Source organism: Oncorhynchus gorbuscha, linkage group LG02, assembly GCF_021184085.1.
Source record: "Oncorhynchus gorbuscha isolate QuinsamMale2020 ecotype Even-year linkage group LG02, OgorEven_v1.0, whole genome shotgun sequence".
Taxonomy (NCBI): domain Eukaryota; kingdom Metazoa; phylum Chordata; class Actinopteri; order Salmoniformes; family Salmonidae; genus Oncorhynchus; species Oncorhynchus gorbuscha.
In genome coordinates, this window is record NC_060174.1 from 36,343,090 (window position 1) to 36,358,720 (window position 15,631).

Sequence of the window (15,631 nt, forward strand, 5' to 3'; positions counted from 1 at the left end):
GAAAGTTTGTTTCTTTTGGAGAGTTTGTCTCTCTCTCTCTCTCTCTCTCTCTCTCTCTCTCTCTCTCTCTCTCTCTCTCTCTCTCTCTCTCTCTCTCTCTCTCTCTGCCGTGGTTAGAATGGATAGTTCAGAGTAACATTCAGCAATGTTGTTATAGGATATATGTTTCGGCGGTTGTCGTTCAATGGTACACAATTCCTAGCTGCAGACAAGTAATTAGTATCCAAGATTTGTTCTTATTCTGTCGGTTCGATAGTCTCAGAGTTGAAACACGTGATATGGTTAAGAATTCCGCAATCGTCTGAAACCTGAGCCCTCTCGTGGTTATCGAGGTAAGCTGGTCTCTACTCAGACCTTAGCCCTCTCGTGGTTATCGAGGTAAGCTGGTCTCTACTCAGACCTTAGCCCTCTCGTGGTTATCGAGGTAAGCTGGTCTCTACTCAGACCTTAGCCCTCTCGTGGTTATCGAGGTAAGCTGGTCTCTACTCAGACCTTAGCCCTCTCGTAATTGAGTGAAGCATGGTCACTACTCAAACCTTAGCCCTCTAATGATTGAGAGAAGCATGGTCTGAAGATAAATTCCTAAGGTGGGGGTTATATGCGGGAGAGCAGAAAGGGGCTGTCCCATGACGTCAGATTAAAGCCTGTGCTCATGGGGCGGGCCAATGATTTAGTTAAACTCCAAAGGCAATTGGAGTTTCCTTCATTAAACAGTTCAAAATTAAATTACAAAATTTCACAAATAGTTTCATCTTTACTCATTCATTTTATACAACAATTAGATGCAAGCCTCCTAACTGAGACTCTTGTATAAACAGTTATGGTAATGTGGCTGTATTGTTTCACAAACATGAAAAGAAATGGATCGGTCGTAGCTGGATTCTTCCCCCGACCGTGTACACCTTCTCCAAACATGTACATTGTTCAGTCCTCAAGTTCTATGCTGGAGAAGAGGTTCCGTTGTTCTCCTGTGAAACCGTTTCTCTCTCTATACTGTCTGGCCATGAGGAAGAGAGTCTCCTCCAGGAATTTACGACCTGAGATAACAGCAGCATGGGTGTAGACGAGAGAGAGGGGGGGAAGGCACGCTATACCCAAAGAGGGCCACATCATGACACAAAAAATTGCTTTAGAATTCCATAATAATGAGGTTATTACATAAATTGTATGGCTTGTTCCTCTTCTGTATTATGGTGGTCTGCAAACAAATATTAAAGGTGCATGCCGCCAACTACTGTATTGGCTGCCTACTATTCTGTAGTATGAATTCATTACGTGTTGAGAAAAACTGCCCTACCAACTAAACCTGCACCCATTAAAACCTCACCACTATTCAACTACTTTGGTCCTACCTGATCCTACTCCAGGCCAGCAGCCTGGGAGAATGGGACTCTATTGTTCAAAACTTATAAATTTAATGCAGTAAAATCTCGTACACCCAAGTACTTCTCTGCAGCTGCTACCACAACATCTATCCTCTGTGATTTATATTCAGTTTCTGCGGTACAATTGACAACCAGCACCATGTTTACACACAGAGAGAAGCATGGTTTACATACAGTTTACACACATCTTTTTCCACCGATAATACACATTCCATTGTCTCAAGTCCTCATGCACACTTCTAACATATAGGAATCTCCCTCTTGCACACTACTGCCACATGACCATAAATTTAACAACTAAAACACGGTAATGTGAAATGGAAAAACTGAGTAGTACAGACAGTGTCTTCTCTGTTTCACCACGCTCTCCACTGGGTCTGCATCGCACCCAACAGCAAGTCACACACCGGGAATTTTCAACTTCAGTTGATCCTCCTCAACACTTAACGCCACTCCACTTACCACTACTTTCAACCGCGTCCTGCTCCAGATAGGAAAGCAAGTCACAGGTTGCGGTCCAAAAGCTCAAATTTAAGTGGACACTTCTGATGAAGTATCATGACGTGTGACGAGAATACACTTGCAGGGCAAGGGGCGAGTGAGAAAATAATCCTTTTTAAATGGATCACCCTTGGCCACAAGACAATGATACCTTCTCTCCGACAATCTCACTCCCACTGGGCCAGAATCGTCTTTGTCATCATAAGGACGAGGCTCAAACTTGGCAGTCTTCACCTGCCACCACAATTGATTCATCCTCACTCTCGTCACGTTCAATTTCCTTCTGTAGCTTTTCCAAAAGTTCGGTGTGATCCACCACTCCATGTTCACTCAAAACATGTTCCAATTTTGTACTTTTTTTTCCATCCACCATGTTCTCCTTCATAAGATCTTCTAGAAGGCTTGTTCATCCTCCCATTCCATATTTACTTATTTTCTCTTTTTTTTCTAGTGATGTTACATTTGATACTGGAGCTACAGTATGAGGGATGTGTCGAAATCGCTTAATCAGAGGTACGTCATCAATAACATACAAAGCTTAATTTGATCACATGCTGTTTCATACCGGTCCAAACACTTAAAAGACACACCCTATCCCCTCAGCCCTCAAATTAAGAAGACACTTCTGATGATGTATCATGACGTCTGACGAGTATACACTTCGCTGACTTTTCTTAGCGGATGTACAATCGTCGCAAATTGAATTATGGGGAGTTTCAGGCCCCGGAGTGAACATAATTGTACACTCGCAAAGCCGACTAAAATCGAGCGCTGAGGGGCTTACGTTGCAAACTTGCTGCGCTAACCATTTGGACCGCCCTCCAAGATGGCCGACGGGGATTCCCCCGAGGGCATAAGGTGGGTAAGTGGATGAGGATGTTTCTTTTAAGTGTTTGGACTGCATCCCGTGTGTTGCAAAATGTGAGATCCCACTGATTTCGCCATGGTTTCACTGCTTTTTCCCATTCCAAGCTGCTTTCAGACACTGTCCTCTACTGGACACTGTACTTTCAAATAGAGTTAGGATTTTGTATATAAAGTTTCACCTGACTAGTAGCATAGCAGGTAGAGTAGGGGACTGTGGAACAGGGACGTGAAAGGTATAAGGTTGAATGGCGTTGAAGGCACACTAGTTTGAAATGGTTTTGTCTGCACTGTTGTTCAAGTATTATTTGTATTTAGTGTAGTATATAAGCTCATGTCTTAAGCATCCTAAATAATGTCATAGATTCAGTTTTTGAAATATAGTCAACTTGTAGGTGAAAAAGGGAAGCATAATGTAAGATGCAAACCATTATAGGTTACTAAAGGCAACGATTTACCGGTGCGCCACCGTATTATAATGAAATGGATTAAAAATATATATTTTGTAAATGATCACACACTGCTATTTATTGTTGACCAGCAGATGTCTCTAATGTGCATTGTGAATAGATAACGAAGCACCGACAAAATAACCGGTTTTCAGCACAATTTGGTGAAAGCACCGAAGCTCTCAGAAAGCCTCGGCTTCCGATGACTATTTATTTCCCTGTCCACCATCTTACCCCTACCTTCATGGCCACACTAGCTAAATGTATGGATTAGAATGACCTAAGGCATTTAAACTGGAACAAACATTTCAATAAGGGGTGCAAAAAAACATCTAACTTCATTGGATTTGTTTAGAAAAAAAGTATTTGTGTCGCATAAGATTAATCAATCAATCAATGTACATGCACACACATAGATATTGAAACAATGTAATAATGATGGGTGTGGTTTTGGTTCAATGTGATGTGTATAGTTTCTGGCCCCTGTATTAGGGTAAATCCAGCCCCTCAAAACAAGGTGTTATGAAACATGTCTCTGTCACTAACAAATACAGTCATGGGTGGTAACTCTACAACTTACTCGAAAGGCAAGGCACTCTGGGAAATATTTCAATAAGACTTTACACTAAACAGTGTGTTAATTTTAACACTGTTTCAGTGCCTATATGGGTCCACAGACTCCACACTGTCAGTGTTGATTTAACTCTGTAAGCATCCAACTTGCTGTTTGCAATGTTTGCAATTGGCTTTGAATTACTCTGAAGTATTTTTGGTATCATAAAATGAATTGCAGCTTTCGACAGATTCAGTGGCATGTTGATAGAGTCATAAAGTAGTTGAGCATCACAACCTATTTGACTTGATTATGTACACGTGGGGCAGTGGACATTCAGGAGAATGGACAGTTACAGAATGTTCAGATAGAAATGTATTGTGTAGATCAAATATGACTTTCATATATTTTTATCTTCAACATGCAGTTCCAGATACAGCCCTGCCATTAGTTGAAGGAAATCAACCCAATAGTTTCAGAAAAGTAGTCACTTCCTGAGATCTGTATTCAGATATTTTAACATTGTTATTTTAACATTTTGAAAATGTTGTTGCTTTCTCAGATCTGTATTCAAATAATTTTGAAAAGTAGTCATTTTTGGGATCTATTTGTTCCCCTGGAAAAATTGTTCATTTCCATTAAGCATAGTTAAAACTATGCCAGGTCTGGTGTGCGTTAGTGTTTCTGATCCTAGATCTGTGTGAGGTAGTGTTTCTGATCCTAGATCTGTGTGAGCCAAGGATGTGTTTCTGATCGTAGATCTGTATGTGAGGTAATGTAGCATATCTTACTGTTCCTGTCTGCTGCTCAGTGTCTCCATCCGGTGGTTTGCTCCAGGCCAGAGTGATGAGAGAACCCTGCTTCTCATAGCTCTGAGGAGTCTTTCCGTGGCTGCCCTCCCTCACCTCTCGTCCTTCACACACCTCTCGCTCTGCAGAGAATTCATTGGAGGCAGAGGGTGTGTGGTGTGTGTCGAGGGAGTGGATGGTGTCTGAAACACACAGGATCTCCAGATAGGGCAGGTCCTCCGGGGCCAGGGCCGTCCCACAGCCTGGAGACACACATGCACACAATATGTGATGTCTTTTTTCATGATTTGTGTGTTTGTGTGTCTGTGTATTACCTGTGCAGAGGTCCCCTGTGTGTTGGTGTTCTGGGTCACCTCTGGTCAGGTTTGTGGGCGGGGAGGCTGAGGAGATGTTCTGGACTGAGATTGAGTCAGAAGGCCCCAGGCAGGGGTCAACAACAGTCAGTGGTGTGTTGGGGTCCGAGGCCAGGCAGGGGTTAGAGGTGAGCAGTGTGAGCAAGCAGGAGAGACGAGGCTCTCTGAGTTCAGACTCATACTCTTCTATCAGGGACAGCAGGCACTGTTCACCCTGGACACGGACGCAATGCACGCAGACACACACACACACACACACACACACACTTCAAATGGTGGACCAAATAGATCTGCCAGTGTAGCCACAATGGAAAGTTGCTTTGATTTTAACACAGTGTTGTGACTGACCCTGTCCAGTAGAGTTGACAGCACTGCAGAGACCTGGGCCTCCTGGAGATCCATCAGCTCAACCAGCAGGACCAGAGCACAGCCTCCCCACTGGGACTGGTGCTGGAGGGAGGATTGGGTTTGGGACTGGGGCTGGGCAGGGCCCTGTTCTGGCAGGGTTTGGGGCTGAAGACAGGACTGGAGCTGGGCATGTGTTTGGGCCTGAGTCAGCAGGAAGGTGTGTGTGTGTCTCAGCCTGCTCATACACCCCGCTCTCAGCGCCCCCTCCCTTTGCTGGACCCACTCTGCCAACACAACACCTCACAGATCACAGTCACACAACTGGTTACTGGACATCACTGATTACATTACAGATAATAGGAGAGATCCAGATAGATACAAGCAGTCATTTAGCTATATTTGATATGCAGACTGACCCTCTATAGGTGACTTCTGCTCTCCTGGTCCCTGTAGCTTGTCTGGGGAGTCCCCGTGCAGCAGCCTCAGCAGACACTTTCTCTCCCGCTCCTGATTCAGTACCAGACACCTCAGCACCACCTGGTCAGAGGCTAGAGGTCAAACTCCAGTAGCAGAGAAGGGCAGGAGGGAGGCATATAACAGTAAAACAAAGAGGCAACAGCAGTGTTACTGACAGATACTAGACATAACCTGTTGTTGAAAGACAGAGGATTCCTCTTCTTCCTCCTCCTCCTCCTCCTTCTCCTGCAGCCAGAGCTGGGCCTGATCTCTCTTGCAGGACCCTATAATCCTGGGCCTAAAAACAAGGCGGATGTAGGAAATCGTTGACACATTAAAGTCAGAGACTTATTCCCATTGTGGTTGTGATGAAGGCCTCACCATGTCTCCCAGTCCTGTCTGGCTGCCAGCAGTGCACCATGGGACAGTGTCTCCCTCTGAGCTCTGATGGTGGCCAGGCTGGCATACAGACCCATCAACTGCAGGGTTTCCCTGTCCAGTCTGCAGGGGCAGAAGGACATGATCTGATAGTCAAGGTTGTAATTGGCTTATTGCAGGACCTGGAAAATGTTGTGCTTGCCTCTCGTCAGGGCTGTTATTGTGGAATTGGTGTGTGTGTCTGTATGTGTTTGTACCTCTTGGCCAGGGCAGTGAGAGTGTTTGTCTCGTGCTCAAGGCTGGTGTGTATTTCAGTGAGGAGAGTGATGGCCGACCAAGACTGCTCCCTGGGTTTCACCCAATCAGGACAGCCTCTCAAGGACACACCCTCACTGCACCTGTCAATCATATCATCACCTGGTCAGAGGCATAGCCATCTGCTGCACATATACCTGCTCATCCTCAGGTTTGCCAATGAATTAGATCACTCCTCAATATAAACTCAGTGTGCATCTTTGTTATGCACAGCCTAAAACTATCCTAAGTGTGTGTGTTACCTGTATATCCTGAAGGCTCCAGGTAGGTCAGACAGCCTCAGCATGTCATCTGACTCCTGAGTCTCCTCCCATAGCAAACCTAGCTCCGCCTCCTTCTCCTCACGCTCCCAAGGCAACAGTGCCTTCCAGGCAACCAGCCCTGTAATATCATAAACATGATGATATGTACTGAGTATACAAATGTGGTGTGTGTGTATCTCACCATGGTGTTCCTGCAGCATCTCTGTGAAGAGTATGTGTGTGTGTATCTCACCATGGTGTTCCTGCAGCATCTCTGTGAAGAGTATGTGTGTGTGTATCTCACCATGGTGTTCCTGCAGCATCTCTGTGAAGAGTATGTGTGTGTGTGTGTCTCACCATGGTGTTCCTGCAGCATCTCTGTGAAGAGTATGTGTGTGTGTGTGTCTCACCATGGTGTTCCTGCAGCATCTCTGTGAAGAGTATGTGTGTGTGTGTCTCACCATGGTGTTCCTGCAGCATCTCTGTGAAGAGTATGTGTGTGTGTGTCTCACCATGGTGTTCCTGCAGCATCTCTGTGAAGAGTATGTGTGTGTGTGTCTCACCATGGTGTTCCTGCAGCATCTCTGTGAAGAGTATGTGTGTGTGTGTGTCTCACCATGGTGTTCCTGCAGCATCTCTGTGAAGAGTATGTGTGTGTGTGTCTCACCATGGTGTTCCTGCAGCATCTCTGTGAAGAGTATGTGTGTGTGTGTCTCACCATGGTGTTCCTGCAGCATCTCTGTGAAGAGTATGTGTGTGTGTGTCTCACCATGGTGTTCCTGCAGCATCTCTGTGAAGAGTATGTGTGTGTGTGTCTCACCATGGTGTTCCTGCAGCATCTCTGTGAAGAGTATGTGTGTGACGGCATCATACTTCACTCCTACCAGTAGGAGTAGCTCTGACAGAGAGACACACCCCAATGCCTGACTTCTCACCCCTGACCCCCGACCACCACTTAAAGACGGCAGGGCTCCACACACACCCTCCTGCACCAGTCTGGGGACAGACACACACACACACAGAAATGAGAGGGGGTCAGACAGATAAGGGGAGAGAAAGAGAGCGGGAGGGAGACAGAGAGAGTCTTACAAACTAACAGCTTACCTGGCCCAGCGCTGTCTAACTGCTCTCCTCAGTCTCCACCCACACACTCCTCCCTCTTTTCTCTCCTTTTCCTTCTCTGTGGGTATGTGCTGTGTGTCTCTGTCGTACTGCGCTTGACTGGTGGTGTGGTACAGGTCTTGGTTGAGGTGTATGGTGTGCGTGTCTCTTGTATGTGTGTCTGTGGTGTGTGTGTGTGTGTCTGTGTGGTACAAGTCTCTGAGTTTTCCTGTGTTGAGCAACTGAAGGTCCCAGTAGATCTGTAGAATCAGGGTTCAGAAACAAACATCATTCAAAGTTTTTTAAGCTCAAACATTAAGAATTTGAATTATATTTGAACACAGGTGTAATACACAGACACACACATACACACAGAGCTGTGATAGCTACTATACCTCGTCTCTCCTTTCTCTCTCTCTTTCCATCTCAAGGAGAACTTCTAAAACCTTTCCATCACTGCTGGACCAACTCTCATCATCCCCTGCAACCTAAGTGAGGCAGGGGAAGAGGTTTAAACAATACACCTTGGCAATAGTAGCACACAGCCTGTCAAACCTATATCATTTTTGTCTGGGTACCAGTCATTTTCGCTAACATTCCACTCCTTTCCACTGGTCACATACTGGTTGAATCAACGTTGTTTCCATGAAATTTCAACGAAATGACAATTAACCAACGTAGAAAATATGTTGTTTTGACGGTCTGTGCCCAGTGGGTTGTCACTTCTTTAATTTGCCAAAGACAGGAGTGGCAAGGAGTGGAATGTAATAGCTGAACAGAGACGTCAACCAGACTAATTGTATTTAGAGAGGAGAAACAGAAAGAGTGTTTGTGTACTTCTGACTTCATTATAGCTGTGTGTTTGTGTGTACTTCTAACTTCATTATAGCTGTGTGTCTGTGTGTACTTCTAACTTCATTATAGCTGTGTGTCTGTGTGTACTTCTAACTTCATTATAGCTGTGTGTTTGTGTGTACTTCTAACTTCATTATAGCTGTGTGTTTGTGTGTACTTCTAACTTCATTATAGCTGTGTGTCTGTGTGTACTTCTAACTTCATTATAGCTGTGTGTCTGTGTGTACTTCTAACTTCATTATAGCTGTGTGTCTGTGTGTACTTCTAACTTCATTATAGCTGTGTGTTTGTGTACCTCTAACTTCATTATAGCTGTGTGTCTGTTTGTGTGTACTTCTAACTTCATTATAGCTGTGTGTCTGTTTGTGTGTACTTCTAACTTCATTATAGCTGTGTGTCTGCTTGTGTGTACCTCTAACTTCATTATAGCTGTGTGTTTGTGTGTACTTCTAGCTTCATTATAGCTGTGTGTTTGTGTGTGTGTACTTCTAACTTCATTATAGCTGTGTGTCTGTGTGTACTTCTAACTTCATTATAGCTGTGTGTCTGTGTGTACTTCTAACTTCATTATAGCTGTGTGTCTGTGTGTACTTCTAACTTCATTATAGCTGTGTGTCTGTGTGTACTTCTAACTTCATTATAGCTGTGTGTCTGTGTGTACTTCTAACTTCATTATAGCTGTGTGTCTGTGTGTACTTCTAACTTCATTATAGCTGTGTGTCTGTGTGTACTTCTAACTTCATTATAGCTGTGTGTCTGTGTGTACTTCTAACTTCATTATAGCTGTGTGTCTGTTTGTGTGTACTTCTAACTTCATTATAGCTGTGTGTCTGTTTGTGTGTACTTCTAACTTCATTATAGCTGTGTGTCTGTTTGTGTGTACTTCTAACTTCATTATAGCTGTGTGTCTGTGTGTACTTCTAACTTCATTATAGCTGTGTGTTTGTGTGTACTTCTAACTTCATTATAGCTGTGTGTCTGTGTGTACTTCTAACTTCATTATAGCTGTGTGTTTGTTTGTGTGTACTTCTAACTTCATTATAGCTGTGTGTCTGTGTGTACTTCTAACTTCATTATAGCTGTGTGTTTGTTTGTGTGTACTTCTAACTTCATTATAGCTGTGTGTCTGTTTGTGTGTACTTCTAACTTCATTATAGCTGTGTGTTTGTTTGTGTGTACTTCTAACTTCATTATAGCTGTGTGTTTGTTTGTGTGTACTTCTAACTTAATAATTATTATTACTTCTAACTTCATTATAGCTGTGTGTTTGTTTGTGTGTACTTCTAACTTCATTATAGCTGTGTGTTTGTTTGTGTGTACTTCTAACTTCATTATAGCTGTGTGTTTGTTTGTGTGTACTTCTAACTTCATTATAGCTGTGTGTTTGTTTGTGTGTACTTCTAACTTCATTATAGCTGTGTGTTTGTTTGTGTGTACTTCTAACTTCATTATAGCTGTGTGTTTGTTTGTGTGTACTTCTAACTTCATTATAGCTGTGTGTTTGTTTGTGTGTACTTCTAACTTCATTATAGCTGTGTGTTTTGTGTACTTCTAACTTCATTATACTTCACTTCATTATAGCTGTGTGTTTGTTTGTGTGTACTTCTAACTTCATTATAGCTGTGTGTTTTGTGTGTTTACTTCTAACTTCATTATAGCTGTGTGTTTGTTTGTGTGTACTTCTAACTTCATTATAGCTGTGTGTCTGTTTGTGTGTACTTCTAACTTCATTATAGCATTATAGTGTGTGTCTGTTTGTGTGTACTTCTAACTTCATTATAGCTGTGTGTCTGTTTGTGTGTACTTCTAACTTCATTATAGCTGTGTGTCTGTTTGTGTGTACTTCTAACTTCATTATAGCTGTGTGTCTGTTTGTGTGTACTTCTAACTTCATTATAGCTGTGTGTCTGTTTGTGTGTACCTCTAACTTCATTATAGCTGTGTGTTTGTGTGTACTTCTAACTTCATTATAGCTGTGTGTCTGTTTGTGTGTACTTCTAACTTCATTATAGCTGTGTCTGTGTGTACTTCTAACTTCATTATAGCTGTGTGTTGTGTGTACTTCTAACTTCATTATAGCTGTGTTGTCTGTGTGTACTTCTAACTTCATTATAGCTGTGTGTCTGTGTGTACTTCTAACTTCATTATAGCTGTGTGTCTGTGTGTACTTCTAACTTCATTATAGCTGTGTGTCTGTGTGTACTTCTAACTTCATTATAGCTGTGTGTCTGTGTGTACTTCTAACTTCATTATAGCTGTGTGTCTGTGTGTACTTCTAACTTCATTATAGCTGTGTGTCTGTGTGTACTTCTAACTTCATTATAGCTGTGTGTCTGTGTGTACTTCTAACTTCATTATAGCTGTGTGTCTGTTTGTGTGTACTTCTAACTTCATTATAGCTGTGTGTGTGTACTTCTAACTTCATTATAGCTGTGTTTGTGTGTACTTCTAACTTCATTATAGCTGTGTAGCTGTCATTATAGTGTGTTTGTGTGTACTTCTAACTTCATTATAGCTGTGTGTTTGTGTGTACTTCTAACTTCATTATAGCTGTGTGTCTGTGTGTACTTCTAACTTCATTATATGCTGTGTGTTTACTTCTTTAGCTGTGTGTGTGTACTTCTAACTTCATTATAGCTGTGTGTCTGTTTGTGTGTACTTCTAACTTCATTATAGCTGTGTGTCTGTTTGTGTGTACTTCTAACTTCATTATAGCTGTGTGTCTGTTTGTGTGTACTTCTAACTTCATTATAGCTGTGTGTTGTTTGTACTTCTAACTTCATTATAGCTGTGTGTCTGTTTGTGTGTACTTCTAACTTCATTATAGCTGTGTGTCTGTTTGTGTGTACTTCTAACTTCATTATAGCTGTGTGTTTGTTTGTGTGTACTTCTAACTTCATTATAGCTGTGTGTTTGTTTGTGTGTACTTCTAACTTCATTATAGCTGTGTGTTTGTTTGTGTGTACTTCTAACTTCATTATAGCTGTGTGTCTGTTTGTGTGTACTTCTAACTTCATTATAGCTGTGTGTCTGTTTGTGTGTACTTCTAACTTCATTATAGCTGTGTGTAGCTGTGTGTTTGTTTGTGTGTACTTCTAACTTCATTATAGCTGTGTGTCTGTTTGTGTGTACTTCTAACTTCATTATAGCTGTGTGTTTGTTTGTGTGTACTTCTAACTTCATTATAGCTGTGTTTGTTTGTGTGTACTTCTAACTTCATTATAGCTGTGTGTTTGTTTGTGTGTACTTCTAACTTCATTATAGCTGTGTGTTTGTTTGTGTTACTTCTAACTTCATTATAGCTGTGTGTTTGTTTGTGTGTACTTCTAACTTCATTATAGCTGTGTGTTTGTGTGTACTTCTAACTTCATTATAGCTGTGTGTCTGTTTGTGTGTACTTCTAACTTCATTATAGCATTATAGTTGTGTGTCTGTTTGTGTGTACTTCTAACTTCATTATAGCTGTGTGTTTGTTTTGTGTACTTCTAACTTCATTATAGCTGTGTGTCTGTTTGTGTGTACTTCTAACTTCATTATAGCTGTGTGTCTGTGTTTGTGTGTACTTCTAACTTCATTATAGCTGTGTGTTTGTTTGTGTGTACTTCTAACTTCATTATAGCTGTGTGTCTGTTTGTGTGTACTTCTAACTTCATTATAGCTGTGTGTCTGTTTGTGTGTACTTCTAACTTCATTATAGCTGTGTGTTTGTTTGTGTGTACTTCTAACTTCATTATAGCTGTGTGTCTGTGTGTACTTCTAACTTCATTATAGCTGTGTGTCTGTGTGTACTTCTAACTTCATTATAGCTGTGTGTCTGCTGTGTGTGTGTACTTCTAACTTCATTATAGCTGTGTGTCTGTTTGTGTGTACTTCTAACTTCATTATAGCTGTGTGTCTGTGTGTACTTCTAACTTCATTATGTGTGTCTGTGTGTACTTCTAACTTCATTATAGCTGTGTGTTTGTACTTCTAACTTCATTATAGCTGTGTACTTCTAACTTCATTATAGCTGTGTGTCTGTTTGTGTGTACTTCTAACTTCATTATAGCTGTGTGTCTGTTTGTGTGTACTTCTAACTTCATTATAGCTGTGTGTCTGTTTGTGTGTACTTCTAACTTCATTATAGCTGTGTGTTTGTTGTGTGTACTTCTAACTTCATTATAGCTGTGTGTCTGTTTGTGTGTACTTCTAACTTCATTATAGCTGTGTTTGTTTGTGTGTACTTCTAACTTCATTATAGCTGTGTGTTTGTTTGTGTGTACTTCTAACTTCATTATAGCTGTGTGTCTGTGTGTTTCATTATAGCTGTGTGTGTTTGTTTGTGTGTACTTCTAACTTCATTATAGCTGTGTGTCTGTTTGTGTGTACTTCTAACTTCATTATAGCTGTGTGTCTGTGTTTTTACTCCTAACTTCATTATAGTTGTGTGTCTGTTTGTGTGTACTTCTAACTTCATTATAGCTGTGTGTTTGTTTGTGTGTACTTCTAACTTCATTATAACTGTGTTTGTTTGTGTGTACTTCTAACTTCATTATAGCTGTGTGTCTGTTTGTGTGTACTTCTAACTTCATTATAGCTGTGTGTTTGTTTGTGTGTACTTCTAACTTCATTATAGCTGTGTGTTTGTGTGTGTTTACTTCTAACTTCATTATAGCTGTGTGTCTGTGTGTACTTCTAACTTCATTATAGCTGTGTGTCTGTGTGTACTTCTAACTTCATTATAGCTGTGTGTCTGTGTGTACTTCTAACTTCATTATAGCTGTGTGTCTGTGTGTACTTCTAACTTCATTATAGCTGTGTGTCTGTGTGTACTTCTAACTTCATTATAGCTGTGTGTCTGTGTGTACTTCTAACTTCATTATAGCTGTGTGTTTGTGTGTACTTCTAACTTCATTATAGCTGTGTGTCTGTTTGTGTGTACTTCTAACTTCATTATAGCTGTGTGTCTGTGTTTTTACTCCTAACTTCATTATAGTTGTGTGTCTGTTTGTGTGTACTTCTAACTTCATTATAGCTGTGTATTTGTGTACCTCTAACTTCATTATAGCTGTGTGTCTGTTTGTGTGTACTTCTAACTTCATTATAGCTGTGTGTCTGTTTGTGTGTACTTCTAACTTCATTATAGCTGTGTGTCTGCTTGTGTGTACCTCTAACTTCATTATAGCTGTGTGTTTGTGTGTACTTCTAACTTCATTATAGCTGTGTGTTTGTGTGTGTGTACTTCTAACTTCATTATAGCTGTGTGTCTGTGTGTACTTCTAACTTCATTATAGCTGTGTGTGTGTCTGTGTGTACTTCTAACTTCATTATAGCTGTGTGTCTGTGTGTACTTCTAACTTCATTATAGCTGTGTGTCTGTGTGTACTTCTAACTTCATTATAGCTGTGTGTCTGTGTGTACTTCTAACTTCATTATAGCTGTGTGTCTGTGTGTACTTCTAACTTCATTATAGCTGTGTGTCTGTGTGTACTTCTAACTTCATTATAGCTGTGTGTCTGTGTGTACTTCTAACTTCATTATAGCTGTGTGTCTGTGTGTACTTCTAACTTCATTATAGCTGTGTGTCTGTGTGTACTTCTAACTTCATTATAGCTGTGTGTCTGTGTGTACTTCTAACTTCATTATAGCTGAGTGTCTGTGTGTACTTCTAACTTCATTATAGCTGTGTGTCTGTGTGTACTTCTAACTTCATTATAGCTGTTTGTCTGTGTGTACTTCTAACTTCATTATAGCTGTGTGTGTTTGTTTGTGTGTACTTCTAACTTCATTATAGCTGTGTGTCTGTGTGTACTTCTAACTTCATTATAGCTGTTTGTCTGTGTGTACTTCTAACTTCATTATAGCTGTGTGTTTGTTTGTGTGTACTTCTAACTTCATTATAGCTGTGTGTCTGTTTGTGTGTACTTCTAACTTCATTATAGCTGTGTGTCTGTGTGTACTTCTAACTTCATTATAGCTGTGTGTCTGTTTGTGTGTACTTCTAACTTCATTATAGCTGTGTGTTTGTTTGTGTGTACTTCTAACTTCATTATAGCTGTGTGTCTGTTTGTGTGTACTTCTAACTTCATTATAGCTGTGTGTTTGTTTGTGTGTACTTCTAACTTCATTATAGCTGTGTGTCTGTTTGTGTGTACTTCTAACTTCATTATAGCTGTGTGTTTGTTTGTGTGTACTTCTAACTTCATTATAGCTGTGTGTCTGTTTGTGTGTACTTCTAACTTCATTATAGCTGTGTGTCTGTTTGTGTGTACTTCTAACTTCATTATAGCTGTGTGTCTGTGTTTTTACTCCTAACTTCATTATAGTTGTGTGTCTGTTTGTGTGTACTTCTAACTTCATTATAACTGTGTTTGTTTGTGTGTACTTCTAACTTCATTATAACTGTGTTTGTTTGTGTGTACTTCTAACTTCATTATAGCTGTGTGTTTGTCTGTGTGTGTCACCTTCTTTATAGCTGTGTGTGCATCCTCCAAGCTGGTGTGTAGATGGAACACCTTGTGGAACAGAACACACACTTCCTGAGGAGAAAGCTGTCCTCCAAGAGAACGACCTAAAGACTGGTACAGACCAGCCACACACTGCTCCATCACACCCTGGAGAGATCACACACACAGTACACCTCACACATTACACAAACACAATACTAATAAGACAGTACTGAAGAAAATAAATATTATCAGCCATAGTGTCTTACCTGCTCCATGTTTACGCTGTAGACTGATGAATTATACACACTATCGCCATTATTACGCCAGTCGCCCCGACAACAGTCGGATTAGGTTTCCAGGCAACAATACCGAAAGTTGTCTGCCAGCCTAAGTCAGACAGGTGACACCTGACCATGTTACTGGTCTCACCTAGGAGCAATTAGTTCCCCTGGCCTGTATAAAGTATTAAAACACGCACAGAAACCACACATTGAACAGTCATCTTTCTTTGTTGTGAAATGGCAGAGGGAATGTGACCAATATTGCCAGTCTGTGTCCAGCATAACACATGTTACATACACATTAAGTAACGAA

At 41.1% G+C, this 15,631-nt stretch overlaps 1 protein-coding gene across 2 annotated transcripts in view; it reads right to left on the reverse strand.

The window, feature by feature from the left end:
* LOC124001679 overlaps window positions 1–15,408 on the reverse strand; it is an 18,455-nt gene extending 3,047 nt beyond the window's left edge. The window contains exons 1-13 of one of the 2 annotated variants that reach the window (XM_046308686.1): window positions 15,304–15,408; window positions 15,053–15,202; window positions 8,150–8,242; window positions 7,758–8,014; window positions 7,474–7,649; window positions 6,654–6,792; window positions 6,354–6,494; window positions 6,100–6,219; window positions 5,911–6,016; window positions 5,679–5,799; window positions 5,263–5,546; window positions 4,876–5,128; window positions 4,544–4,803 (exon numbers count right to left, since the gene is read on the reverse strand). In XM_046308686.1, the coding sequence (XP_046164642.1) occupies window positions 4,544–4,803; window positions 4,876–5,128; window positions 5,263–5,546; window positions 5,679–5,799; window positions 5,911–6,016; window positions 6,100–6,219; window positions 6,354–6,494; window positions 6,654–6,792; window positions 7,474–7,649; window positions 7,758–8,014; window positions 8,150–8,242; window positions 15,053–15,202; window positions 15,304–15,312 (2,109 nt within the window). In that variant the 5' untranslated portion in view covers window positions 15,313–15,408. Of the gene's footprint in view, window positions 1–4,543; window positions 4,804–4,875; window positions 5,129–5,262; window positions 5,562–5,678; window positions 5,800–5,910; window positions 6,017–6,099; window positions 6,220–6,353; window positions 6,495–6,653; window positions 6,793–7,473; window positions 7,650–7,757; window positions 8,015–8,149; window positions 8,243–15,052; window positions 15,203–15,303 lie in introns of both variants that reach the window. The other variant, XM_046308681.1, reaches the window with a different exon arrangement.
* Between the last annotated feature and the right edge of the window lie 223 nt (window positions 15,409–15,631).